This window comes from Octopus sinensis, linkage group LG13, assembly GCF_006345805.1.
Source record: "Octopus sinensis linkage group LG13, ASM634580v1, whole genome shotgun sequence".
Lineage (NCBI taxonomy): Eukaryota > Metazoa > Mollusca > Cephalopoda > Octopoda > Octopodidae > Octopus > Octopus sinensis.
The window spans coordinates 68,532,354-68,548,634 of NC_043009.1; the positions used below are offsets into that span (position 1 = coordinate 68,532,354).

At 39.3% G+C, this 16,281-nt stretch overlaps 1 protein-coding gene across 13 annotated transcripts in view; it reads right to left on the bottom strand.

Annotated features, from left to right (window-relative positions):
• The window catches only part of LOC115218343 (transmembrane protein KIAA1109 homolog), a 275,576-nt gene that overhangs the window by 71,580 nt on the left and 187,715 nt on the right, over positions 1-16,281 (bottom strand). For 12 of the 13 annotated variants that reach the window (XM_029788097.2, XM_029788096.2, XM_036508510.1 and 9 more), the window contains 8 exons: positions 15,463-15,732; positions 13,616-13,784; positions 11,348-11,542; positions 8,792-8,879; positions 6,817-7,071; positions 5,907-6,212; positions 3,946-4,182; positions 2,960-3,109 (listed from right to left, as the gene is read on the bottom strand). In XM_029788097.2, coding sequence (XP_029643957.1) covers positions 2,960-3,109; positions 3,946-4,182; positions 5,907-6,212; positions 6,817-7,071; positions 8,792-8,879; positions 11,348-11,542; positions 13,616-13,784; positions 15,463-15,732 — 1,670 coding nt within the window. Of the gene's footprint in view, positions 1-205; positions 236-2,959; positions 3,110-3,945; positions 4,183-5,906; positions 6,213-6,816; positions 7,072-8,791; positions 8,880-11,347; positions 11,543-13,615; positions 13,785-15,462; positions 15,733-16,281 lie in introns of all 13 variants that reach the window. The other variant, XM_036508512.1, reaches the window with a different exon arrangement.

Below are 16,281 nucleotides of genomic sequence, written 5' to 3' on the forward strand. Positions count from 1 at the left end.
GGACTTAAAATTTGTTCACCAGGAACTTTCTTAAAGATTCAAAGACTTATTCTGTAATATTACTGCTAATTAGTAACACAGGAAGCTACTAGTAATGATGTGGATTTTTTTTTTTTTTTTTTTATGCTGGTGAGCTGATAGAGGAAGTGAATAAAGAGCTTGTGGAAGGAGGAGATAGCTAAAAGAATTTTAGTAATTAAGTTACCAAAATTAATCGATCTTCTCCGATAATACACTGAAAAGAATATAAAGACAGGTTTCCATGTGATATAAATATACTGATACCAACTTGCCACAATTTATGATTATTACTGTAATTTTGGTTTAATGGTTTTGTGTTTAGGAAGATAATTGTAATCTTCTCAAACTTGAACCCTAAAACCAAAATACTGCTTAATAAAAGTGTAATAAGTTAAAATATATTGAAAATTGTTGTAAAAGAGTAATTTACTGAATAGGTAAATAGATTTAACAAAGAGATTTGACGGTGAGAAACAATCTTGAGAAACAACCAATCAGGCTAAACAAAAACAGACAATGAGAGCATGTTTCCTCTCTAATTTTGGATTTCAAGTCAAAATTCTTCTATAGTTGAGGTTATATCTTTACACGTTTATTAACATAATTTATGTTAATTTATCTGTGCAATGCAATAATTGATATAAAAAGGCAATTGTTTCCCAAAGGGTGAAATATTTGGAAACATACTTATAATCAAATACAACATTTCCCAGTGGATGCATGCATATCAAAATCAAGAACACATGCATGCACACGCACGCACGCACACACACACACACTAACACACGCACGCACACACACACGCACACATAAACCTAAGGCAGTGTGTGTGCACACATTCATGGAAAACTGAGCAACATCATTCACAGAAGCAAAAAACTAAATTTGCAGTTAAAAAGTCATAAGAAAAAACAAAAATGAATAAAAAGGCATCTAATATAATGGTCAATTTCTAAAAAAGTCTCCTGTTAGGAGATACAAAATGAAAGCTGCAGAAGTAAGCAAAAGTGTAGAGCAGGATGGGGGTATGTGTGGGTTGCTGTGTGTGTGTGTGTGTCACATAGATAGATATGTCTCCCAATGTAAAGCTTCAGTAAATTCTCACCAGAAGGTATAACTACAATATTTTTGCAGCCGACATTAGAAATGGCTTCTTCCGCATCTTTGTACTTTGTTACGTATTTTCATACAAATCTAATTGTCAGTCCTACATCACAAGATGGTTTATTCAGGATCCACAGCTACCATCATTCAGTATGAAAAAACCAACAACAACAACAACACAAGACTTGTTTTATTTATATTTCCTGAGCGCCATACTAATACAATTGTTCGTTTGTTTTCCACCTGCCTTCGTCTTTTGTTTATTTTCATAAAGCTTCCCGTTATATATATATATATATATATATATATATATATATATAAACACACACATACCTGTGTGTATGTGTGTACACATACACATATATACAAACATATACATGTATATACATACACACAACACACACACACACACACATGTGGGTGTGTATAAATATTCACATGCATGTTTATATGTAGAAGCATAGTTCTGCAAAGACACACATCATCCTCATCACCATTTAACATCCATCTTCCATAATGCTGGCATGGTTTCACAGGGAAACCAGTGAGCTGCAGAGAGCTCCAGTGTCATCCTTGGCATGGCTTCTATGGCTGGATGCCTTTCCTAACTCACAACCAGTTTACAGAATGCTCTGGGTACTTTTTGCATGCCACCAGTGTCCAGTGAGGTTGCCGTGTACCTTGCACGACAGAGGGACAGAGAAAAAGGAGGAAGCTGCCGGGACTAAGAGGAAGTATTTGGGAGGGGGAAGACGGAGGTGGGTGGTTGTGTGCCAGGAGTTGAAAGGTCAAAGTACAACAGAGGGACAAGCAGAGGTGCCTTGCTAGACAAGGGATTCATGGGTGACGGAGATAAGAAAAAGGTAGTGATGGGTGCTGGAGCAAAGCCTCAAGGAACGAGAAAGTGAGGATGGGATGGTGAGTTGTGGGAGGGGGGGATGAGAGAGTGGATGCTTCGAGGATAATGTAGTGAATGTTGGACAAGGGAGGTGGGTGGGGTGATGGAAAATATTAGGTAGAGGGGTAAGGCGGGAGATATAGGAGTGGGGGCAGGAAGGAGAACAGAACAGAAAATAGTAGAATGGTGTGCAAGGTGTAGGAGCTATGGAGAGGGAGATATAGGGGTAAATAAGGAGAAATAGGAGGTGGGTCATGATGGTGGATATGGGAGGGCATCAAGGATGATTGCAGATAAGAGAGGTGTTAAGAATGGAGAGAGAGAGAGAGAGAGAGAGAGAGAGCAGTGGGTGAAGTCACAGAAAGGAGGTGATTGGTTGGAATAGTGTGGGCATGGATGATAAGGAATGGGAGTAGTTCTGGGGAAAAGGGATCGATTGGGAGGGGAGGTAATATGTGCAATTCTGCTCTCAGGTGAGTACAGTGGTTGCTTGGTACCATAAATGGGGGAGGGATGAGAATAGGGGGGGGGCAAAGCCTTGATTGTCAGGGAGAAGGGAAAGTGGAGAGGTGCCAGGCCTCGCATGCACAACATATATGTTACACACACACACAGATACACACAGATACACACACACAGATACACATGTCTGCAAGAGGTTTATCTTTACAGAGCACAAAGAGTTTCTACAGTTCTCATTCTATGGAAAACAAGAAACAAAATAAAGAAAAGTTTCTAGTAACAAAGCTAAGAATGGTGAGAGAATATTCATTAAAAAAAAACTGTGTTTGTTGCGTAGATATGCATGTGTGTGTGAGTGTGTGTGTGTGTGTGTGTATTGAAGGAAGCAAAAAGAAAAGACTATAAAAAATGAAATGGGAAAAAAGGAATAAAAAAAAAAAGAGACTGTAGTAAAACAATGGAAAGCATACTGACCTTCATCTGATGCCGCTTGTGCAACGCTCTCATCACCAAGGAACATCCGTCGAGCTAGATTACGACGATACCAAGCTTTCGGGAAGGAGAGAATTTCAGAAAGTCGGCGCATGTCATATTTGAAAGACGCGGAGCCGATATCACATATTGCTATGTAATGGAAGAAAGAAAGGAAATTTGTTGAAACAGGCGAGAATCAGAATTCTAAGAATAATGGTATCACATAGAAGTAGAAAGAATTCAAAAGAAGGGACATACTGTCCCTTTCACCCTCACATCACCACCACCACCACCACCCTTGTGTTAGGATCAGTGTGATTGTAACCTTAATTCTGAACTTCACCAAAAATAAGTGAGAATACAAGAGTCAAGTAATAATCGTAAGAGATAACAAATAAAGTCCAATAGAAATTATAAAAATACTTTTTCTACCAGTTATCTCCAGTTATCACTTGTAAACTTACAATCAGTTAACTTACTGCTAACATATATGGGCATATGGCGTAGTGGTTAAGAGCACAGGCTACTAACCCCAAGATTCCAAGTTCGATTCCAGTAAGAGACCTGAATAATAACTCACAGAGTTGTTTAAAAGTTAAAAGTTTTCAGGTTTTTTCCAGAAATATAATCTAGTATCACACAAAAGACTCCCTTCAGATCAAACTGACAGAAAGAACTCAGCCTGTTTACATTTACGCATTTGTAGGTGCCATGTGAAAAGCACTTGATGTTGGTGCCACATAAAGATCACCTTTTACACACTGTAAAGTGGTTGGCATCAGGAAGGGCATCCAATGACAGAGACCATGGTAAAACAGACAAGGGAGCCTGGTGCAGCCCCCAGCCATAACAGCTTCTGTCAAACAATCCAAACCATGCCAAAATGGAAAATGAACATTAAATGATGGTGATGATGATGTAACTATGATACAAATCATATTCTTCACATTAAATTTAATTATTCATACATTAACCAAAATATTTACCTGAAAATCTTACACAATTCGATTTAATTCCTTCTGAACGGACTCCGCCTGTTGTTGGTGTGGGTTGTGGAGGTTGGCTCATCGTAGAAGAAGAACCGGTGAACATGGGGTCTCCAAGACGTACGTCCAGTTTGCGACTCCGTGATATATGTACTTTAATGAATTCAACATTGAGACTAAGGGAATCTTTACGAGTAAATTCAGTGAAAAGATTACCACCATGTTCTTGAATGCAACCTGAAATTCAATGAAGAGAAATAATATTATCAATTTAGGTTTGTTTTCTTCCCCATTTCATTTTAAGGATACTATATCAGTTTCTTAAAAGGTTACAAATTTTTAATGGAGGGAGTTATTTTATCTTCATAACAGAGAATGTAATATTACAGATTTCACAGAATTATACATAAATGAAAATGTAATTTTAAAGAAAAATAAATCCATTTCTCAGGACACAAATTTTTAGGGGTATAAGTGAATCCCTCACATATACACACCTCAGTAAAAGCCTTGAATTATCTTACCTAGCCCTAAAGATACAGAAGACAAATTTAACTACAGTAAGATTGGAACCCAGAACACAATGGAACAAAACTAAATATTCTTTTCTACTCAAGGTACAAGGCCTGAAATTTTGGGGGAGGGGGCTAGTCGATTAGATCAATCCCAGTATGCAACAGTATAGAACTTTGCCTTTCATCCAAAAGGATGAAAGGCAAAGTCGACCTCAGCGCAATTTGAACTCAGAACGTAAAAACAGACGAAATACCACTGAGCATTTCGCCCTGTGTGCTAATGTTTCTGCTAGCTTGCCATCTTGACAAAACTAAATATTGTCAGACATTAAGCCCAATAGTTCAGTGTACAGCACTGACTGCTTAAAGAAATCAATCCACTTGATCCATGGATGTCTATGTAGAGCAGCGATCAGCCACAAGTGGGTAGGACTTGGTAACATGTACCATGCTTTCACTAGTTGTTTGCTAGTACTCATGTAGTTGTGAGTAGACATGGGCTCCCTTTTGGCCCCCAAACCCTTGATCGAGAGAAACACACAAGATATGACAGCTGAAAATAGGGAGAGAGCTGCACCAGCAACTGGCAGGTACTAATTCACAACATGAAATGAAGTGCCTCACTCAAAGACAATGCACCACCCAGCCCAGAAACTGAACTCACAACCTTATGAACACAAGCCAAATATTCCTAACCCCAAGGCCATATGCCTTCACATTGCCTATGTATTACGGTTAATTTTGAAACAATCAAGAATTCGTGGGATTATGTAAAATAAGCAACTTTATCACAAGACTAATTTTTGGAACATACAAAACATTTCTGAAAAATTATGATGGCAGACAGATTAGAACCAGCATTGGTCTCAAGTGGAATGGCATCAAAATGATTAAACATCATTAACCCTTTAGGGGGGTTCCGAAACAGGTCTCAGGGAGCAGTGTCCCTGCCTTCCTGAGCTAGTTTTCCACCACATTTCTTAAAAATCATGGAAGCGGCCTTGGGCTCAGGACCACTCATGTCTAGAAACTGAGGTTGGGAGTAAGCAAGGGCATGCTCCCCATAGAAAATCCAGCTCCAGAAAAGCCTCATGATAGCAACAGAGAATGGGCACCAGCCAGCCCAAAGGTTGGGGTGGGCTGCACATGCCTACTTCAGTTGCTATGTCATTGAGGTAGATCTGGCCACCCTTGTTAACGGGGACAAAACCCAGATTTAAAACACTGGATGATAATGTCTGGTCGAAATATTCTACCTATTTCATGTTCAAACTGGCTAGATACAGCTTCTCACACCTACCCTACAATGTCATTTTAAAAATAAACAATCACATCATCAAAATCTCAAAGCCATGAAATAACAAACGATTAATTAAAATCAATGAGAATAAATAAACACTACACATGGCAAAGTAATCTGAATGTTAAAGGGTCAAAACTACTTACCAAGTTCTGATTTCTGGAATCCCCCCAGATAGCCTGGAGATCCAACGGTCTGTTGTTTTCTTTGTCCTCCCCCATAAGGATGGAATATATACAATGAGAAATTTGTCAAACAAGCAGTAAAACTAAGTCCACCGGAAGAGGTGAGCTGGGCTTGGCTTGTGTATTCTGATGCAGTACTACTGACACGAGGTCGCATCCCACCATGTCCCAGAGTGCCACCAAACGTAGAACCACTGCTGCCCGTAGAGCTGTCCTGGTTTCCACTGTAGTTTCTTTCTCGGTGAACTGACGGCGATCGTTTGTGGTCTACAAAGAAAGACAATGATAATAATAATAAATAACTCTTTCTACTGGAAGCACAAGGCCTCAAATTTGGGGGAAGGGATTAAGTTGATTTATATTGACTCCAGTGCGTAACTGGTACTTCTTTCACAGACCCCAAAAAGAATGAAAAGCAAAGCCAACCTCAGCGGAATTTGAACTCAGAACATAAAGATGGACAGTATACCACTAAGCATTTCGCCCAGCATGCTAACGATTCTGCCAACTCATTATGATAATAATAATAACTAATTCGTTTATTGGCCACAAGGGCTAACAAAAATCAATTAAAACAAAGGGACAAAACACAGGACGAAGGTTACAAAGGGTTTTGTCCGTTTGAAAAAAGTCCGTATACAAAAGCAGGATATCAACGAAATATAAGTAACAAAACTCCCAATAGGGGGAGGTGCTTTGAAAGATTACTCGTGGAAAAACCCATAAAAGCCACGGGAGCCTGGTAAAAAGGTGGGTAGAGAGCCCCTTTTATATTTCCTTTTAAATTTTCACAGGTGTATCCTCATAATAATAATAATAATAATAATAATAATAATAGACCCATAATAAAAAGCACAATAGTGCAACTTACTTTTGGCTTTCAATGGAGGTGTTCCCTCTCCAATGACATTCTCATCTGTTCCTTTAGTCGAGAAAACCGTCTCAAGTGACGGCACTTGAATCATGCATTCAACGCGTGACATTGGTGCACAGTTGAATCGAATGACAGACGAATCAACACGTATGAATACGACGACGTCTACAGGGAAAGAGGCATAGGCAGCTGGTAGACCAAGGGACGTTGTAGAAGCGTCCAAATCCATCAAGACTTGACCCACTAACTCAGCTGAAACAACAAAGAACAGACAAAAAGTAAGAGACACAGCTTCAGTAATTTGACAATAATTATAAAATCAAGGAGACAATAACAACACAACAGCTGGAACAAGAACAAGAGAGACATTCTTAATCTATTCTATTTATTTCTATCCATTATGATTATTCGTATACAATCACAAACCAGAATTGCATTCACCTGCCCACCACCACCAAGAGCTAGGAAAGGGAATGACTCAGAGGAGATACAAACTCCAAAACAAAGGCTCAGATTGTATTCTTGCAAATAGTTTTGTCCAGCAGAATGAATAAATATAACCTTGAAATTTAATCAGTACTGTAAATTAGTTTCAAATTTTGGCACAAGGCCAGCAAGTTGATTACATCAATCCCAGTGCTCAACAGGCATCTATTTTATCGATCTCAAAAGGATGAAAGGCAAAGTCAACCATAGCAGAATTGGAACTGAGAACAATAGTGATGGGTGAAATGCTGCTAAGCATTTTGTGTGACATGTTAACGACTCTGCCAGCTCACTGCCTTAATTCATCATCATCGTTTAACGCCCATTTTCCATGTTGGCATGGGTTGGACGGTTCAACCGGGGTCTGGGAAGCCAGGAGGCTGCACCAGGCTCCAGTCTGATCTGGCAGTGTATCTACAGCTGGATGCCCTTCCTAACACCAACTACTCTGAGTGTAGTGGGTGCTTTTTATGTGCCACTGGTACAGGGGTCAGAGGGAGCTGGCAACAACCACAATCGGTTGGTGCTTTTTACATGCCACTGGCACGGAAGCCAGTCAAGGCGCCACTGGCATTGACCATGTTCAGATGGTGCTTTTTACAAATTAATGGATGAATTTCACTGATACAAAATGGCAATCCTACACGTAATTAATGATCAAAAAACAGTGAATCTAAAATGTTTCCCAGCAGCTCCTTTTTTGCACTTACAACAGACAAAACTAATTTGACCCTTTAATGCAAATGATAGACCAGGGTTAAAAGAAAACAAAAAAAAAAACATTTTCATGTTTCTATGAGAAAATCAGCATCAAAATTGTTTTACAGAAGCCCTGTTTCTTTCCCTTTGAAGGAAGATTTTAAAAAGAGAAAAGTTAACTTGATAAAGGATATCAGAAAATGCAAAGTTATATACATAGAAAAATGAATCTTCATTATGCAGTTAATAATCTACTCATATCTGTAGAAGTAGATGTCATCAACCATTCTACTTTTTAATAAGCAAAGTTTTTTGTTTTTTATTCAAGGTTTCCTCCAAGAGAACATTTTACAAAAATTCTTGGCAATGTCTCATTCTCTCTCATTACTGGTGCCACATGAGACAATTTTTCCTCACAGCACTTTTGACACCAAGGGAAGTAAGCCAAAAGTCAACAGCTGCTTAAAGGAGGAATTAGTTGTTACTCTTAAACATTACATTAAACTCAATAAACATGACTGTTATTAATACCGTTACTAATATCACTAACGAGCTGTGCACCATTGATAGTGTTACAGATTAGGAATATACGGAGATATGGCCAAAGTGCTCTCTGTTGGGAAAAATGGACAGTAAACAATTGATGTATTTCACATCTAAAACAACAACGATAATAATAATAATAATAATAATAATAATAATAATAATAATAATAATAATAATAATAATAATAATAATAATAATAATAATAATAATAATAATAATAATAATAATAATAATAATCTACCTTTCTTCGTGGAAAATGGTTGAGACAGTGGTAATGGTTCCAATGCTTGTTCAAGGAAATCAAGTAAATAGGGGCTGATAATCATTTCCTGAAAATGTCCAAAGAGAAAAATTCTTGATGGGTGAACTCAAGAGTTGAAAATACACCCTACACCACCCCACACTGCCCCTCCACACACATAATACCATAAAATACAAGAAGTTATCATCGAAAATGAAAAATTAGTTGAAAATGAAACTTGAAATTTAAACGCTGGATTCACATTGAAACATTTTAAATAATTGAGGAATTTTTATACATTTCTTCTGAGTAAATAATTTCTCATTTGCGCAAGCGTGGCTGTGTGATTAGGGAGTTCACTTTGCAATCCTGAAGTTTTGGGTTCAGTCTCCATTGTGTGGCACCTTGGACAAATGTCTGTTACAGCCCCAGGATGACCAATGTTTTGTTAGTGAATTTGATAGAAGGAAATTGTATAGAAGCCTACACACACTGTTTCTATTCTTCAAATTTTACTCATGTGGCATTGGTCACAGGAGAAGATATTACCCTGGCCAATCAAAAGATTAATTTTTGAAGAAGAAAGTTAATCAAATTGATTCAAGTATATTGTCAATAACTGTCTTAGCTGCCCTAGGGAAGTGTAAGATAATATCAACCTCAACAATATTTGAAGTCAGAACAGGAGGAGGGCGAGAAAGGAAGAAAGGACAGAAGGAGAAAGAGAGGGAGAAAAGTACAGAGAGAGAGAATTAGATATTCTTTTTTACACTAGGCACAAGGCCCAACTTTTTTTCTTTTTGTGGGGGTGGGTGTCAGTCAATTAGATTGAACCCAGTATGCAAATGGTACTTAATTTATGGACCCTGAAAGGATAAAAGGCAAAGTCGACCTTGGCAGAATTTGAACTCAGAACATAAAGACAGATGAAATACCACTAAGCATTTCGCCTGGAATGCTAACGATTCTGCCAGCTCACCACCTTTGAGATAATATATATTCTTTTCTACTCTAGGCACAAGGCCCGAAATTTTAAAGCAGGGCGTGCAATCAATTGGATTGACCCCAGTATGCAACTGGTACTTAATTTATTGACCTCGGCAGAATTTGAACTCAGAACAGATGAAATACCGCTAAGCATTTTGTCCGGTGTGCTAACATTTCTACCAGCTTGCTTCCTTTGAGAGAATTAGATATCATGATGTATATTGTGGCAAATTGGAGAAGTCATGAGAATATCAAAAAGAATCCGAGCAGTATTCTGGATCTCTGCATTCTGAGTTCAAATTTCACTGAGATCAATACTGATTCATCTTTTTCAGAGTTCATAGAAAAAGCACCAGAGGGATGCTGTAGATGGGTGGAAGTAGTAGAGACTCTGATGGGATGACTTGCACTGTCTGTTGCAGCTCTTTGGATCCTGAGTTCAAATTACACCTAGGTGTCAATAGCTAGGGAAAATCACTTGGCTACATTAGTATCCAGTCCAACCGAAATAGGCTCATATGAACAGGTAGGCATACAACCAGCATAGGTAAGACAACAAAGTGATGCTGAGGCAATGACTGAATGGAAATATTGACCATTTTGCCACCTGTTTCAGTTAGCTTCTTTCTGGCAATTTGCTTAAGAAGATACTTCAAGCTTAGTAAAACTGTGACCATCCATACATACAGGCATGTCCCTTACGGTCATGCCATACCCACATCAGCAGAGATGTCCTTGTCACACAGGAACTGGTGCCACATAAAAAAACACCCATGCCAGTGCTACATAAAATGCACCCAGGTCTCTCTGTAAAGTGGTTGTCGATGGGAAGGTCATCCGGCTGTAGAAATTATGCCAAAACACAACCGAAACCTGGACAGCTCCCTGGCTGGCCAACTCCATCCAAACCCATGCCAACATGGAAAAACAGATGTTAAATGATGATGACTGATACACCTGCCATCATGATGGTGAGTATCTTATTACAGTACAGCAGTTTATCCATTTTACTGTGATATGTTTGGACTTAAAATAATATAAAACCCTCAAACGACTTAACTGAATCTAATTGGCTTGGGTGTACAATGACTGCCCATCAAGTTCTGATACATGGTTTGTTTGGACTGAAGCAATATGAAATAAAGTGTCTTGCTCAAGGATACAACATGCTGACATGTATCAAACCCCTGACCTTCTGATCATAAGCTGAAGACCCCAACCACTGAGCTAGGTGTCTTTATATTACCTTGTCTAAAACACTACACAATAGACTGATACAAAACAAGCACACAACACTCCTAAGAACTTCTATTGAGTTATCTTCTCCTGGACATTGCCTCAAAAAGAAACTTTCCATATGAAAACATGAATGAAGGAAGGAATGAACGAATGAAGGAAGGAAGGAATGAATGAATGAAGGCAGGGAGGGAGGAAGGAAAACAAGGTATTGTATCAGCCTTCAGACAAAAACTTCCCATTTTGAGTGTTGAACCTTTAAGTTTTGTCAGTTTTTTTAACAAACGACACTCAACAATTTGACAAAGTCCGAAGATATTCCTGTTGACTTACCTCAGGCAGTGATTGCAAAAACACCCAAGCGTACAAATTAGCTTTCTTTACATTGCTTCGTTTGCTGCTGGGTGTTGAAATTGTGTCTTTATCTTTGTCCTTTTCTGGGGTCGTTTCTGGAACTAGATTAACTGTTGGCATACCTGGCTTAGCAGCAGGTGAATCTAAAGCACTAGTTTTAGAATTATAGTGAACCTAAAAACAAAGGAAAAAACAAAGGGAAAAAAACCCATAATAAACGAATGGTGTCAAGAGTGAAAGAAAACAATAATGGAAGAGTCACATATAAAAGTAAATGACAAAGAACAATTAATAGCTGTAATTAGAAGGAGCAATTAAAAAGTATCCAGACAGGTGCCATAGAAAGAAAATAACAACAACAGACATCAACTAAAGATTTCATCTCCTTTGAAGTGAGTCCACTTCTGAAGTGGACTCACACTTTATCCCGTGTTGCCTCCATTGATGGAGGAATTCCTGGAACGCTTTTTTGGGATAGCATCCAGCTGCTTCATCGCATTCTTTTGGATTTCTTCAACATCTAGAAATCCTGTTCCTTTCAAGTGAGATTTGATTTTTGGAAAGAAGAAAAGAGGAAAGATCACAGGTATTAGCAAAACTCGAAGCAGACTCTCTGCTCAATTTTCTCAGCCATGGTCACTGATGGAATCCCCCTGGGGTGTGCTAAGACGACCACACTCTACACACATTGCTTCCTTCCAAGCACTGTTATAAACAATGGAAGTGAATAAGAACATCATATTTCAGTGTGCAGGTGTGACAGAGATCAAGGTTAATCTGTGCCAAGTGGATTCACACTGCATACTTTAGTTCCATTACCATAGCAGAAATGCTGACACTTTTTGATGAGACCTTGTATATATTAGTACTCAAAGCAACAGACAGGATTCACACCCTGTATCTATTGCTTGTCAGATAACCACACTATTGATTTCACATAGAACATCCATCTTTTGTTGTTGCTAGTTCCTTCTTGAGCCATCCCTGTCTCATAAGGGCCAGATTCCTGGTTTCATTGGTGTTTAGGTTTTTCACCTGGACGGGACACCAGACCGTCACAGGCAAACTGCTATATGCAGGAGGAGAGAGTGAGAGAAAATTGTGGAAAAAGAGTCAGCAGAAGTTCGCCATTACCATCTGCCATAGCTACGTAGAGCTTAGGTGTTTCACTCATAAACACACACATCGCCCAGTCTGAGATTCAAACCTGTGATCCCTTGGGCGCAAGTCCGCTGCTCTAACCATTAGGCCATGTGCCTCCACCACCCATCTTTTTGATCATTTTAGATTTTTTCTGCTATTTTAACAGCACTAGTTTATCAGTAAAATATAATTCAACAGTCAACAAATGCTAGCAGTACCCTTCTCCTGCAATTTACATTAGATTCTTGGAAGACTAGTGTCTTCACAGTAGCACAGATGTTCATTAATTGGCAAAACTGCAACATGACTCTACCAAACACACAACAAAGAAACCAAACACAAATGATACAATGAAAACCTATTTGTCACTCAAGAAATATTTACATGCCACTGAATACAAGACCAATTCTCCAGAAACAGACTTGCAGGAATTTGAAACAATTCCAGTATGTTAATTAATACCAGCCATTTTATCAGTAACGTTGTTTTATTGCTACTTACCGTATCAACCATTGACAGGATCTTCACTGAGAATAGAAGCACAGAAGTGGTAATACCGATGATGATGATGATGATGATGATAGTGATGGTGGCAATGGTGGCCATGGTAGTGATGACGATGTTTGTGGTAGTGATGATTGTGCTAAAAGTGGTGGAGATGAGTGAGAAGGTGTGTGTAAGGGGGGGGTAATAGGGATGATGGTGAAGATGGCAGTGCTGTGAGTGGTGGGGGTGATGAAGATAGCGGTCATGATGCTGATGGTGGTGGTGACAGGGAGGAGAAGGAAGAGTGTTGATGATGATGGAGGTGGTAAAGAGAGAGTTGATGACGGCAATGATATAATGATAAGGGGAGATTTGTATGGCGGGGAGGGGGGGATGATGACAACAATGATGAAAGCATCATTGATGGTAGTTGGTAATGACAGATGGTGGTGTTTGAGGACGGTGAGTGTGGAGGGGATGGAGGTGGTGGTTAGGGTGATAGTCATCATCATCATCATCATGATAATGATGATGAAGATGACTACAGAAGAAGAAAAAAAGGTAATGCCGAAAGGTTGCTAAACCAGCAGTTCCATAGGAGACTGCAGCTGTACTCACTCTCACATCTAAGCCTGGCAAGAAGAATACTGTGTTCTCAACAGCCGGTGGTTGTACCGGGGGCCCTTTCTTCGTATGACTTGTATGAGTGAATAACGTTGTATTGGAGTCTTGTCGCTTCATCTTTTTACGGCCAGTGACAGGAGATGTCTCCGGCTTTTTGTGAACCCTGCAATATCAAGAAGTACAATAAATGGCAACACAACACACACACACACACAACACACAATGTCTCATAAATATGGCGGCGAGATGGCAGAATCGCTGGCATGCCAGGTGAAATGCTTAGTGATGCTTCGTCTGCCGTTACATTCTGAGTTCAAACTCTACCGAGGTCAACTTTGCCTTTCATCCTTTTGGAGTTGATTAAATAAGTACCAGTTACGCACTGGGGTCGACGTAATTGACTGAAACCATTTGTCTGTCCTTGTTTGTCCCCTCTATGTTTAGCCCCCTGTGGGCAATAAAGAAATAAATATCTCATAAATATGCTCCATTTGAAATATGTTGATCCTTTCTACTACAGGCGCATGGTCTGAAATTTGTGGGGAGGGAGTAAGTCGATCGCATCAACCCCAGTATTCGACTGGTTCTTAATTTACTGACCCTGAAAGGATGAAAGGTAAAGTCTACTTCAGCAGAGTTTGAACTCGGGACATAAAGATGAACGAAATGCCACTAAGCATTTTACCCAGCATGCTAACAATTCTGGCAGCTTGCAATATATTAATGCACATGTAGTCAGTCACATGTGGCAACATGTGCTAAACGGTGCCAGTTTAATCCTTCAGCATTCACATTACACGAATGCGAATGCTTACATATTCCCATTGTTATGACTGACTCCTGGCATCGTCTTGTAGCTTTGAGATTTCAATGAGGTGACTCATTACTTTAGGAATGACATTGTAGGTAGACATGAGAGACCAGATGTGGCTAGTTTGAACATAAACCAGGTAGAATATATTGGGCCAGATATGGCCCAAATGCGAAAGGGTTAAGGCATAGGTTTTAGAAGCCACTGCCAGCTGGAAGGTCCCTTGGAGAGAGAAAAGTCATTGAAAATATCACCTTGTGGGGCAGGGGGGGTCCTGCAGGCAGAGGCTTCCAAAACCTATCCCTTAATCTGGTTCTGTTTTGTTCATTACAAAACCTTCATTCAACTTTGGTATTAAACAGTAAATTTGACAGAGAAGCTTATGGAGATTTTACTTGGTTCTGTTCTGTCTTATGATCAAGGAAACAAGCTTTTCCTTTTCTTCAATTAGATATGAAGTCCCACCTTTATAAAACAACCAGAAATTGTGAGTTTCCAGTAGAAAAAAAAAAAACACGTTATCAACCTTCAAAGGATGAAAACAAAGCTTAACTTAGTGAAATTGGAACAGAGAAAGTAAAAGGTCTAGATGCCATTTTGCAGTTTGTCTGACACCACTGGCTGTGCCAATCCACAACTCACACAAATTTTGGGAAATGGGGATAAGTCAATTACACCAACCCCCAGTGCACAACTGGTACTTAATTCATTGACCCCTGAAAGATGAAAAGTAAAGTCGACGGCAGTGAAAGTTGAATTCAGAACATAAAGAAGGAGGAAATACCACAAGGCATTTTGCCCAGCACGCTAATGATTCTGCGAGTTCTCACAAATATCATTAATTATACTACTGGGTCACCTAAGAAAAAGAAGATTGATTTTTAAGTTGGCTCCGCTAAGGGTTCCAAAGAGCCACGTAATATTAAACTACATGAAGTGGGTAAAACTGACCACCGAAAGTCACAAGTTCGGAATGTTAAAGACAAGTTTATGAGATCAACGGAATACAAGAAGCAAAAACTGTGTGTACCCCTTCTTGAGGTCTTCTTCTTTGTTGTCTTTTGGATGCAGGATCCACTTTCCACTGTTAATAAACACTTTGAAATCGAGCTCAAAGTCTACGCTGGGATCTGGTGTATTGCTTGAAGATGCTGAAGAGGCTGCAGTAGATGCTGCTGTCGCTGATCCAGAGGGTGCACTACCAGGAGGTACTGAACCCACCTTTGAAGAACTGCTTGGGGTTGGTGTTGAAGATTGCTGGTACCTCACTTGCTTGCTGTTGTCAAATGGCCTGCCATCACTGAAGAGATACAACGCAATTAGCTTATAGTTGGACAAATGCACTCACGCACACACACACACACACACACACACACACAAACACACACGCACATACACACTCACTCTCTCTCACACACACACACACACACACAGTATATCAACAAATAAAAAGATATAGAAATAAAGTTTTAGCAAAAATAGAAACGAGTTTTGTTGCTGCCTGCAAGATCTGTGAGAATATTTCACAACACATTTAACAGACAGCATAAACAACATCTATTTGCAACAGCTGTGCCATCTGGTGGTAAGATTCTTGCTAATTAAAGCAAGTGTAAACAACCCAATTAGTTAACGACTCCAGTTTCACCTGATAATTAACAAAGCTAAGCCATCACAATTGCACGCTTCAGTGAAAAATCCTGAATAAAATTATCCACGGTTTTTGTTATGTTGTGGGAATAAAGAAGAGAATAGCAACTCTCGTCGGATTACGTATTTTACAGATGAGTGATCATGTAACAATAGTTCAATTATACAATGTTGTTATAGACAATTGTCTCTGCACGCT